Source organism: Podarcis bocagei (assembly GCF_964188305.1).
Source record: "Podarcis bocagei genome assembly, chromosome: 10".
NCBI classification, from domain to species: domain Eukaryota; kingdom Metazoa; phylum Chordata; class Lepidosauria; order Squamata; family Lacertidae; genus Podarcis; species Podarcis bocagei.
The window spans coordinates 78,017,851-78,030,863 of record NC_138135.1 but is presented as its reverse complement, the minus strand read 5'-3'; the positions used below and the strand labels follow the sequence as shown (position 1 = coordinate 78,030,863).

Genomic DNA, 13,013 nt, shown 5'->3' with positions numbered 1-13,013 from the left:
GAAAATCTATATTTTTTTATAAAAGAGGTAATAAGATGAATAAGATGGTTAAGAGGAGAAATACCAATTTGCTGACACAATTTTGGGAATTGGGATGCACGAGGGGGGGTGGGGGGAAGTCAGGGAACAGGGTTAGGAAATTAAGATTTTCTGAATTTATACATGTTTTTGTCTTCTGTTATTTTTTTTGTGTGTTTTGTCTTTATAAAAGTTGAAAAACCAATAAAAATTTTTTTTTAAAAAAGGAAGTGTTACATCTGCGAAAGTCCGCAGCACATGGCGAAAGAGTGTCCCCAGAGGATCCACAAACACACTGCAGCCTCAGCAATGGTAACTGCAGCAACGCAGCAAGGAGAACCACAGCAGGGAAACGACGGAGTCTGGCTGGAGACAGAGGCACTGGGGCCCAGCCAGACGTGTCAGTGAAGCAGTCCCCAGAGATTTTGCAGCCCACAGACCCCCTCCCGCCCAAACCAGTAGTGCGGCTCACCGCATCGCTCCAGCTACCCAATGGAATCACCATGGACATGCCAATCACCATTGACTCAGGAAGCAATGCGGACTTTATAGGGCAAGACTTTGTCGACCGGCACGCTATACAGTTGCTGCCTGCCACACTGCCCCTGCAGGTTGTCACGGTGGATGGCAGGGAGTTGCTCGGAGGGCAAGTGGTGAAGCAAACGCCACCAATGGTGATGCGCCTTGGGAATCACAGGGAAGTCATCAGCTTCAACGTCACTCAACTATCGGACACACCTATTGTATTGGGCATGAGTTGGCTGGACAAGCACAGCCCGACGCTGGCTTGGTACCAGAGGCAGCTGACCTTCGGCTCTTCCTATTGTGCTGAACACTGCATCCTGCCCCGGCAGGAAGGAGAGGAAGAGGAGTCACAGCTGCAGCTAGGGACGCTGCAAGCGGTTCCCCACAAGTACGCAGAGTTTTTGGAGGTTTTCTGCGAGAAGGAGGCGGACAAGCTACCCCCCCACAGACCATACGACTGCAAGATTGACCTCCTGCCAGGGGCGGCGTTGCCAAAAGGGAAGCTGTATTCCATGTCTGAGGACGAACTGCAGGAACTCAAAGAGTTCATAGATCACAATTTGGAGCGCGGTTTCATCCGAGAGTCCAAAGCAGTGGGGGGTAGTCCTGTATTCTTCGTCAAGAAGGACACGCCCCAAAAAAGGCTGGTAGTGGACTACCGAACCTTGAACAGCATGACCAAGCCATTGGACTTCCCCATGCCCAGGATCGACGACCTCCTCGCGACGGTGCGCAAGGGACGCGTCTTCACCAAGTTGGATCTGCGAGGGGCGTACAACCTCATTCGCATGCGGGAAGGCGATGAGTGGAAGACAGCCATGTTCACGCCCCTGGGCACCTACGAATACAGAGTTATGCCTTTTGGATTGCAAAATGGCTCCCACTGTTTTCAAGCTTTCATGCATCACGTGCTGACGGGGCTCCTTTACAAGAAGTGTGTCTGTTTCCTGGATGACATACTCATCTTTTCTGAATCGCAGCACGATCACGACAGAGACGTCAAGGAAGTGCTGGGCAGACTGCAGCAGCATAGGCTCTACGCCAAGCTGGAAAAATGCCAGTTCGACGTGTCGGAGGTGGACTTCCTGGGCTACAGGTTGTCCGACAAGGGGCTCGCCATGGACAGCGCCAAGGTTCGAGCGGTGTTGGATTGGAAAAGTCCGCGCAACCGGAAGGAAGTCCAGCGGTTTGTCGGCTTTGCGAACTTCTATCGCAAGTTTATCAAGGGGTTTGCGATGCAAACGGCGGCCATCACAGACACGCTCAGTTCCAAGAAGAAGAAGTTCATCTGGACGGAGCAGGCGGAGCAGTCCTTTCAGGCACTCAAGCGTCTCTTCGCGTCGGAGGAGCAGCTACTGCACGTCAATCCCAGCAGACAGATGAGGGTGGAGACGGACGCCTCAGACAGAGCCGTGGGAGCAGTTCTGTTGCAGCAAGACCCGCAGGGGGCTTGGAGACCGGGAGCGTTCTACTCCAGGAAGCTCACTAAGTCAGAACAGAACTACACCATCTGGGACAGGGAGTTGTTGGCCATTCATGCAGCCTTCAAGGCGTGGAGGCACTTCCTGATCGGAGCCAAGCACACGGTGCAAGTCTGCGTTCGGGGACGATCCGGGTTTCGAGCATGGCGGCACAGAGATGGAAGCGGAGGTGACCGTTGTCGACGAGAGCAGGGAGGAAGAACCGGAAGCCTTCAGTTGGAGGCCCGCCACGGGAAGCGAACTGTATCCGACATTCGTCCCCATGACACGGCAGCACCCAGCTCCCGCACCGGAAGGAGGGGAGGGGGGGAGGGGGGCTTCGAGGGGGGGATGGATGTCAGGGGTTCAGGAGCAGAGGCGAGGGCAAGGGAGGAAACAGAGAGCGAGGGGGAGGAGGCAGAGGAAAAGATGAGTGATGACGACGACCCGAGATCTCCGAGTCTTTCCAGTGAATCAGAAGATTCACAGAAAGGAGCACCAGTGGCCAGAACAAGGGGGGAACCTAGGGGGACACCCCAGGAAGAAGGGTCCAGAGGGGGCTCAGAGGGGAGCAGTTGGAAATCAGGACCAGCGTCACCAACAGAGAGCAGGGGAGAAGAAGGGCGCCAGGTATCAAGCGCTGGCAGCTCGCAACAGGAGGGAGGGCACGAGTCAGGAGTGGCCACACCTCCATCGGGGAGCGAAGAAACGGTCAGGCGGAAAGTGGAAGGTTGGGTGCGCGCGCCAAGTTCAAATGCACAGGAAGGTGGCGCAGTAAGCAGCCCGGAAAGGGAGCCAGGTCCTAAAGCCCGGCGCAAGGAGACAGGAGGGTCCGGGGGGTCCGCGTCAGAAGAATCCCGGAAGGAAGAGACCACGGGGGGCAGAGGGACCCAGAGAAGAACGGTCAGGCGGAAAAGGTGGAGTAAGACTAGGTTAGTAAGCTGGTGCACAGGGGGCGGAGACTCAGACGGAGCTTCGCCGGTCTAACCCATAAGACGTAGAGCTGCACGCAGCAGCTTGAGAATGGAAACTGTAACTCAATAAAGACTTTTCTAAAGTGAACGCTGGCTAGCGTGATCCTCTGTGAGCTAGGATCTGGAAGCAGCTCTGACAACACCAAACTGGGAGGGGTGGCTAACACCCCAGAGGACAGGATCACACTTCAAAACGAACTTGACAGATTAGAGAACTGGGCCAAAACAAACAAGATGAATTTTAACAGGGAGAAATGTAAAGTATTGCACTTGGGCAAAAAAAATGAGAGGCACAAATACAAGATGGGGGACACCTGGCTTGAGAGCAGTACATGTGAAAAGGATCTAGGAGTCTTGGTTGACCACAAACTTGACATGAGCCAACAGTGTGACGCGGCAGCTAAAAAAGCCAATGCAATTCTGGGCTGCATCAATAGGAGTATAGCATCTAGATCAAGGGAAGTAATAGTGCCACTGTATTCTGCTCTGGTCAGACCTCACCTGGAGTACTGTGTCCAGTTCTGGGCACCACAGTTCAAGAAGGACACTGACAAACTGGAACGTGTCCAGAGGGGGGAAACCAAAATGGTCAAAGGCCTGGAAACGATGCCTTATGAGGAACGGTTAAGGGAGCTGGGCATGTTTAGCCTGGAGAAGAGGAGGTTAAGGGGTGATATGATAGCCATGTTCAAATATATAAAAGGATGTCACATAGAGGAGGGAGAAAGGTTGCTTTCTGCTGCTCCAGAGAAGCGGACACGGAGCAATGGATCCAAACTACAAGAAAGAAGATTCCACCTGAACATTAGGAAGAACTTCCTGACAGTAAGAGCTGTTTGACAGTGGAATTTGCTGCCAAGGAGTGTGGTGGAGTCTCCTACTTTGGAGGTCTTTAAGCAGAGGCTTGACAACCATATGTCAGGAGTGCTCTGATGGTGTTTCCTGCTTGGCAGGGGGTTGGACTCGATGGCCCTTGTGGTCTCTTCCAACTCTATGATTCTATGATTCTATGGTTAACTTATAGAGACATGTTGCTGGAAGAAAATAATGTAATTAAGATTAGACCTTATGAGGAATTAAAAGATAAATTGTCAAGCTGGATGGAATACCACCAAATGAATGACATCTTTTTGAAAGATTAAAAAATAAGAGGCTTTGAACAAACAAAATCAATATTAGAAATTGCAGTACTGCAGAATAACAACAACAAAAAAATACTATCTAAGGTTTATGAATTTCTACTAGAATGGCACACAAAAGATGAAGAAATTAAGAGTGTCATGATTAAATGGGCAATTGATATTGGCCACAATATTGAGTATGAGAAGTGGATAAAATTATGGAACACTGGGTTAAAATTTACAGCATGTACATTGTTAAAAGAAAATCTGTTAAAAATTATGTACAGATGGTACCTCATGCCAACTAAATTGTCAAAGATGTATAAAACAGGAAACAAGAATTGCTGGAAGTGTGGGGTGAAAGAAGGTGGTTTTTTCCACATGTGGTGGTCATGCGATAAGGTAAAAACTTTTTGGGAAAGTATATATAATGAATTAAAGAAGATCTTTAGGTACACATTTCTGAAAAAACCAGAGGCATTCTTGTTGGGAATGGTGGGAGAGGATATTGATAAGTAGGATCATAAATTGTTCCTATACACAACAACAGCGGCGAGGTTACTGCTGGCTCAGGTGTGGAAACAACAACAATTGCCAACAGTAGAAGAGTGGCAGTACAAGGTCACGGAATATGCGGAAATAGCCAAATTAACAGGGAAAATTCAACAACAGGGCGATGAAACATTTCAAAAAGAATAGGAAAAATTTATGTTATACATAGGATAAGGTGAAATAGTGAAATCGGTAGAATGGAAATAAACCTCATAATGGGAAATTAAAATAAACTTTATTGGATGTTAAATGACAATATGAATTAAAATGTAAAATACAACCAAGGTAACTAATTGTATCTGTAAATGAATATAGACAAACAACAAGACGTGTATATACAGATTTATTTATATATAGACACTGTACAGATAAAGTTGAATAAACAAAATCGATAAAGACAATGCGAAAAACTTAGAGATGACATAAAAAAGCCAGAAGAAGGAAGGAGGGAAGTCAACTCTTAGGAGTAAATGTAAATGTAAAGTAATGTGTATATGTATAGTATGTAATCATAAAATCAATAAATATTATCTTAAAAAAAGAAACATTTCAAAAGGATGAACAGAAAGGGTTATCCACAGAACTCTCAAGATTAGAGAAAGATTTAATAAATTTAATAAGAAAACGATCTCTAATATGTATAAACTCCTTCTTGACTGGGAGGTCAAGGAGGAAGAAGTGAAATCTGTTACGATGCAATGGGCTAGGGACTTTGGCTACAACATCCAGATGGAATCAGGGGAGAGGCTGTGGAGGGAGGACCGAAAATTTACAGCATGCTATGATTTGAAGAACTGCATGAAGATGCTCTGCAGATGGTATGTAACACCTGTAAAACTTGCAAAAATGTATAAAGCTAGATCAAACATCTGTTGGAGATGTGGGGAGGTGGAAGACACCATGATCCACATGTGGTGGAACTGTAAAAAAAAAGTAGGAATTTTGGGGAAATAATTTGCAATGAACTTAAAAAATGTTTAAATGCTCCTTCCCAAAATAGCCTGAAACCTTCCTACTAGGCATAATGAATAATGAAATCCCAAAAAGATTAAGGAAAATATTCATGTATTATCGCATGACCACCACGTGGAAAAAAACCACCTTCTTTCACCCCACACTTCCAGCAATTCTTGTTTCTCCTTTTCTGCTCATTCTCAGAGCGTTTCGTTTCCTTTGGGGGGGGGGAATATTCTGCAGTACCTCGAGAAGCGCTGGGTATATTTCCATTAAAAAAACCCCAACAACTTTAAAAACGCTCTAAAGCATCCTTCCTCAGCAACTAGAAAAGAGAGCAAGGTTGACTATACCGAGTCATTTGCATGTCAGCGTGGCTTATGCGCCAGACCTTTTAGGCATCCCCGGATGATAGTAACAGCTGCTGAGCAACTCCCGATCCTACACACGCTTACTTGCATGCAAGCCTCCCTGGGGCTTAGAGCGGGGAGCGTTTCGCTGGGTTATAGATCCAGCTGAAAACTATGCCCTCCCCCCCCCCCCCAGTGCAGCTCCGTTCGGCTGGGCCCACGTTGCGGCTCTCCTGCCGGGGAACGAGGCCGGCGCTCACCGCTGCAACGTGTTTCCACCTGGGCTGCGGAGAGACCAGATTCCTCCACCAGAAAACTGTAACCACTCCTTATGGGAGCCCCTCATGTTCTGTAGCGAGGCCATTGTGACTGTGTGCAGGCAGGCAGGCAGGCAGGCAGGCAGGCAGGCAGAAAGAAAGAAAGAAAGAAAGAAAGAAAGAAAGAAAGAAAGAAAGAAAGAAAGAAAGAAAGAAAGAAAGAAAGAAAGCTTGCGGACTGTATGCTCTGCTAGTCCTGCAGTCACGTGCATGCTTTCGTGGGAGTTCGCCTCGATTCAACCTGGGTTGGGCTGGGGATGCTGCTTTCCGGGCGATGGTTCCCTATTCAAAGCTCAGGAAATGCATCTTAGCCACGAAGGGGAATGTGGCGCCCAAGCAGGCGCTTTCTTACCCCCCGCGTTTCGAGCCTGGGGTCTGGATCTCGCGTGTACGCGCACACTTCGCCACTGCCTGTGAGTCCAGCAAGGCTGAGTCTCCAGAGGAGCAGAACTCGGTCTCTGGACCAGAAGGCGCAGAAGCAACAGAGCAGCCGCCGCCGCCGCCGCCGCCCCCTTTCCCATTCGCTTCATTTTGGGGGTGAGTTGAGGTGAAGACCTTGAGGCCCCCCCCCCCCCCCGCTTTCCAGATGCTCCTCAGGCTCCAGCTCGGGGCCCGAGGGCTTTGATCCGGGGCTAGCACACTCTTAGCATTTGGCGGCGGGGGGGGGTGTAAACCCAGGCGAGCTTCGCCGCGTCTCCCGCGCCCCACGGAGGCACCGCAGGTCAGGAGTCCGCTCGGCGCGGCTGCGTTTGCGCTCTGCAGGAAAGCGACCGCCGCTTGCGGAGCTCCCTTCGCAGTGCGGCGGCGGTGGCCGGATCACGTTGCTCGCCTTGTGCTCGTACCAGTTGGAGATGGGATTAAAGAGGAGGCGCCCCGGCTTCTCTTTTTTTCAGGGGCCAGCAGCCGGAGCAAACGTGGACTTGCACGAGCCCGAGTCCGCCCTGGCCAGGGGTCTGGAGCAGCGGGCGGGGGGGGGGTGTCAGACGCCACGCGGGACTGCAGTTCCCTCGCACGAGGCCGGCTTCAACATCCCCCTCCGGGGACACCGCTTCCCGCGCTCCCGCTCCAGCCCCGGCTAATGCCCACGCGCCCTGCCAGCCTCCCCAGGAAGCCCTGCTTGGCAGGAGGACCTTTTCTATGACTCCCCCCTCCATCGGGGAGGCTCTAAGTCCCCCCAAGCCCCCCCCCTCGCCTTGGCACTGAGGAATAGGCGAAAGGCGCTCCTTGCGAGAAGCTCCTGACTCTCTCCCCCCCCCCCCCGGTGCCCTGGTCCCGTTTGAGCAGAGGAGGCTCCTTAGGCCAAGCTGGGCTTTTCCCCTCCGCCCGCCCCGCCCCCTGGCGCGCGCCCCCCATCCCGGAGCCGGGAGGTGGCGTGGTACGTTCTGCACGTGAGCTGGTGCTGGTCTGCCTGGCAAGCGCGTGCCCGGTGGCCAAACAAGCAAGCAGCGCGCCCGGAGCCAGAGGGGAAGAGACGGGGCGAGGCGAAGGAGCTGCTTTCCCACCCGGAGCAGGCTGCCGGGGCGACGGGGGGGCTTTGTTGCCCGAAGGTCTCCCAAGACTCTGCACCACCTCACGGGAGCCAGCCAAAGCTGCTGCCAAACATGGATGACGGGATCTCTCCTTTGCCCGAAAGGCAGTTATTGGAGCATCGGGAATTCATAGGGTCAGATGACAGGGACTTCTGCATTATTGTTGTCATTTTAATTTAGGAGAAAAAACCCTGGTTTTTCTTATTATTATTTTCCTTTCTGCAAAAGGAAAGGGGAGATAAAGAGATGGGTTAACTCTGGTTCTTTGGCTGGGCAGCCTTAAGCATGCGTGTGCCCCCCTCCATCCCTTTTTAAAAAAATAATAATAATATATTAAAGATTTTCTTTCTTTACAAAAGTACATGAATTGTCTCTTTTTCAGGTTATAGTGTATTTTCTGCAGATCAGTTACATTTGATGTGAGACATTAGTTTTGTATGCACCCCTTTTGCAAAGTAGTAGCTAATGAGACCACTATGTATGTTAAAGGCAATGGGTCTCTCTTTCACTTTTCTGTTCCTGCAGACTGGGTTATCCATCCTTGTATATGTGCAAGCCCAAGAGAGGTATGAAGAGGGACGAGAGCAAGGTAAGAGAATAAGCTTTTTTGATGCTCTCCAGCACCTGCACAATACTTAGCAGGGGCTTCTGATAAATGGGAGCCCAACTTTATGCAGAAGTTCTCTTCTTTTCCTCATTCACTTCCTTTCTGTTATCTGTAGTGGGCAGTTTTGTTTTAGTTATGTTGACAAAGAACAGTTCTGGAGGGAGAGGGGAGATGCCTAAGACAGTAGATACTCTTGAAACGGGAAAGAAGGGTAGGTGGCAAGACAGTTGCTTAGGTACTGGTTGGCATTATAGTGAAACAAGTGTTTGTCCTTTTTCTTCCTGAATAGGAAACATACAAACTGCCACATAGATTGATAGAGAAGAAAAGAAGAGACCGGATCAATGAGTGTATTGCTCAGTTGAAAGATTTATTGCCTGAGCATCTGAAACTGACAGTAAGTCCAGTCTGTGTGAGTCCGTGTGTATATGCTTGCCTGTACATCTATCTAGGTATTTTTGCAACACCATAAACTCTTAGTGAAGTGTTTACTACTCAGGCTGTAATCCTATGCACACTTACTTCAGTGTAAACTCATTTGGCACAGTGGGACTTACTTCAGATTTAGCCTGGATATGGTTGCACTGTAAAAGATGCACATATTAGAAAAAAGTGTGATTATTTTTGTTGACTTAGAACTAAGTCACTGAGTTCAGCAGTGCTTAACCCACACTACTTCTTCTTCTTCTTCTTCTTCTTCTTCTTCTTCTTCTTCCGCCCTATACCCATAGGTCTCAGGGGGGTTCCCATAAAACTTTCTAGAGTACATCCTTTAAAACTGGGTTGAATTAAATGTGATTTTTAGGATTCCAAGACATCCAGAAGTCTAATATAAATTCCTTATATGACAGCACTTCTGTAGAACCACCATTAGCCTTATTTGTGAAGTTTCAAAATGGGTGTGATTTATCAGTATTTATCACCAATTCGAGCAAGGACAGTAATAAAACAATATTTCTTCCAAAGAGAGCTTAGTGAAGTTTTAGAAAATAGGATTTTGTTTGATTGTGTGTCCCTTTCCCTCCCTTTGCAGACACTAGGGCATCTGGAAAAAGCTGTAGTTTTGGAATTAACTTTGAAACACTTAAAAGCTTTAACAGCCTTAACAGAGCAGCAGCATCAGAAGATAATTGCTTTACAGAATGGTAAGTAAATGCCCAGTGCAGAAGCACAATATAGGACATTGTGTATCTCTATCTCTATCTCTCTCAGAGATTATGAAGGACACATCTGGTTATTGACAAAGTCTTAGCAGTTGGTGAACTGTTAGCTAACTCCACAGTTAAGTTGTCAAATTGAAATCTATAGAACTGCTTCAGAGTCAGTGACCTGTATGGTCATGTTTACTTAAACTTTACTCCCCTTAAATTTAGTGGGCCTTAACTCCTATGTAAATGTGAAAAGGACTGCAGCTGTGCCGTCTGACCATATCTACCGAATATACACATATATCCATGCATTGCAGAGGGTTGGACTAGATGACCCTTGGGGTCCCTTCCAACTCTACAATTCTATTATTTACTTGGAAATAGGTCCCATTTTGTTTGAGGCTTACTCCCAAATAAGTAAGTCTAGTATTACAGCCTTAACATGTTATCTCTTGAGATACCTTAATCTATTCCAACTGATTTCATAAATCAGAGTCCTAGATTGATAACTTTGCACTAGAAGATTAGTACATTTAACACAAAGCAATTACATTATAGAGGAATTTTGTTAATAAAACAGTCAGATTCTGTCTAACACTAGATCTAATGCAAGTAGTATTACTAATGCCTGTTATTTTGCATCCCTTCCTCCCCCTTCTCCCCCCCCCCTTGCAGGGGAGAGATCTTTGAAGTCTCCTCTGCAATCTGACCTGGATGCTTTCCATTCAGGATTCCAGACATGCACCAAAGAAGTCATGCAGTACCTCTCCAGATTTGAAAGTTGGACTCCAAGAGAGCAGATATGTGCCCAGCTCATCAACCACCTGCACTCTGTTTGCACACGGTTCCTCCCCAGCCCCCAGCTCCTGACTCCAAAGATTTGTGCAGGCAAAGGACCCTGCCCCACCTCCTCCGCCTCTTCCTGTGTGCAGCGAGATCACACTGGCCCAAAGCTGGAGAGCCAGCCAAATTGTGTGCCAGTCATTCAGAGGACTCAGAATGCGAGTAGCAAGCATAAATTCAGCCACCATCCAATGGGTCGTGTGGAGATTGGTGGGGAGAATGACACGGATACAGATAGTGGCTATGGCGGTGAGTGCGAGGGAAGACCGGAAGGGGACAAAAGGCAAGGCAACCTGATGATCAAGCAGGAGCCCTCGGGGGATGAGGCCCCTCCAGCAGCCAAAAGGCTGAAGATGGATTGCAGCAGCACCTCTTCGGCAGTGTTGAGCCCAGACCAAGTAGCAGCTGGTTCAGCCCTTCTCAGCTCCCTGGTGGCTTTTGGAGGTCTGGGGGGAGGAGGATCTCCCTTTGCCCAACAACCTGCTGTTCCCTTCTGCCTGCCTCTCTGCTTCATCTCCCCCTCAGCAGCAGCTGCCTACATACAGCCCTTCCTGGACAAGAGCAACCTGGATAAATACTTTTACCCAGCAGCAGCAGTCGCTGCTGCTGCTACTCCAATTCCTTGGATCTACCCAGGGATTCCAGCTCAGGCTGCAGCTGCTGCTGCGGCTGCGGCCTTCCCCTGTTTCTCCTCAGTATTGGTACCAGGAGAGAAAACCAGCTTGGCCTCAGCAAGGTCTACCGATGTGGCTTCTTCTGGCCAGCACCTCCCCCATCCATTTACCTGCAACCCAGGTGGGCTCCATGGGGACATGGACCTCCCTTCCCAAGAGGAGCATTTGCAGTCTGCAGAGGAAAATCCTTGAGTGATGCTACATCATTTCTAAAGGAAGCCACACAGTTCATGCCTCCTGCTTGACAGGCAGGACCCATCACTCCCAAGAATGAGAAGCAACCCTCACCCCACCCCTGTTTCTTTGTGTGTTTAAGGGAAAGCTTACTAGGCTGACAGTTTATTCTTTTTCTTCTATTAAAAGATTAGGTTCTCCCTCTCCCACAAATATTTTTGGAGAGCTCCTTGTCCCGTCCCCCCACAATGCTGTGTGTGTGTTTAAAATTTTCTTTACACAAATGTTGTAATGTTGCAGAATTCCACCCCCCAGTTGAACTGAAACAAAAGCAAATGGAAAAGACTCCCTTGGGGGGGGGGGATGGCTCTTTCTTCGTAAGAGAAGTTTGCTTAACAATTCAGAAGGCCTAAAGAAAAGGGCAGGGGCTGCAGCATCTGGAACTGGGGAGTCAGGATGCGAGATATACCATAACTGCAGGCACTTTAATAATGATTATGTATAGACTGTAATGGAACTTACTCAAGTGGGCATAACTCAGCAGGAAGCTCTGCACAAGCCCCAGTGAAATAAGCAGGAACTACTTTAAAGTGCTCTTGAATTTTCGTGGGGTTTGCAAAGGAAAGTTCCATAGTAGATTGTGCTCCTGGCAGGGCAAGCTTCAGCATAAAATGCTTCCTGGTCCAGAAATCCAGGAATCGGTTTCCTGGTAGTAACCAAGTCAACAAACAGGCAAACTGCTTACTTAAGAAGGGCCCAACTGAAGCCGGTGTCACTACTCTGGATGAGAGGAAGTTGTCTTGAGAATGGTAGCCTAAGAATTACAGAGAATTTGCTTCTCTATTACTGACTTCTTAATTGGTGGCTCCATACAAGAATCATTGTGCAGAAGCCAGTAAAATTTAAGTGCAATGCAACTGCATTGAAATCACTGGAGTTGCCATCTGATTCTGCCAAATAGCAACTTTATTTTACCTTTATTCAGAGCTTAGGAACCATTTATTTCAATGGGCTATATTTTACCTTTGCCACATGCAATGCTTGGAGGAGTTTAGTTAGTTAGGAGTTTGTGGAAATGGGGTTTGGGAGAAAAAATGAAGGTAAGCTAGCACTTTATTGAGAAACAGATCATGAACAGACCTTGTTCATGTATTTTTATTGTCTTGCATTTTTAGAGCTACCCCTGGCATTTGCTCAAGGGACGGAAGAACTGTCCCATTATGTAGTTCCTTATTTGCTAAAGCAAGTGCATTTTTCTACATCTTAATGCTTAGTTTTGCTGTGTTCCTGATATTAAATTTCCTTGTTGTATGTGAAGGAACATCACTGCACTGGACTAGCAAGAAAAAAGACACCCCACACCATTAACAGTACAATCCTATTTACTCAGAAATAAGTCTCACTGTCTTCAGTGGGGCCTACTCCCAGGTAAGTGTGCATAGGAATGCAGCACAATCTAGCCTTAGATTGTATCCTGAAGGAAGAAATAAGTTTACTGTCCTGATCTTGTGCCTTTAACCGTGGCCAAAACCGTGGCACAAAAGCCCCAAGCAGTCCCAGAGAGGAGTATGCCTTCCCATAAGCAGTAAAAGACACAGCCAGTCCATACAGTGGTCCCAGAAGACCATCGTGCTGTGAATAAGAACAGCGAAATCGGAATCTCCAGCAGTTCAGTGTGTGGTTCTTCCTTGGTAGATTGGGGTGAAAGAAAGTGCTGCTTTTCCTGGCATGGAGACAAAAGCTAACTGCAAAGCTTCACTTGCATAA

At 48.1% G+C, this 13,013-nt stretch overlaps 1 protein-coding gene across 2 annotated transcripts; it reads left to right on the top strand.

Moving 5' to 3' along the window:
* The first annotated feature begins 6,475 nt into the window (after positions 1–6,475).
* Positions 6,476–12,777, top strand: BHLHE41 (basic helix-loop-helix family member e41). Of its 2 annotated transcripts, none has more exons than XM_081210731.1 (5): positions 6,476–6,808; positions 8,326–8,389; positions 8,697–8,804; positions 9,441–9,552; positions 10,231–12,777. In XM_081210731.1, the coding sequence occupies exons 1-5, from the start codon at positions 6,546–6,548 to the stop codon at positions 11,262–11,264; spliced, it is 1,581 nt and encodes a 526-aa protein (XP_081066857.1). In that variant the 5' UTR covers positions 6,476–6,545; the 3' UTR covers positions 11,265–12,777. The 2 variants fall into 2 exon arrangements, with proteins under 2 accessions (XP_081066857.1, XP_081066858.1); XM_081210732.1 differs by lacking the exon at positions 6,476–6,808 and adding an exon at positions 7,601–7,934.
* The last annotated feature ends 236 nt before the right edge of the window (positions 12,778–13,013 follow it).

Excerpts from the sequence above, each read along its gene's own strand:
- BHLHE41 (XM_081210731.1), top strand. The coding sequence starts at position 6,546 with ATGGTTCCCTATTCAAAGCTCAGGAAATGCATCTTAGCCACGAAGGGG. Across the intron at positions 6,809-8,325 it reads CCATTCGCTTCATTTTGGGG|ACTGGGTTATCCATCCTTGT; the intron begins GTGAGTTGAGGT and ends CTGTTCCTGCAG. Across the intron at positions 8,390-8,696 it reads TGAAGAGGGACGAGAGCAAG|GAAACATACAAACTGCCACA; the intron begins GTAAGAGAATAA and ends CTTCCTGAATAG.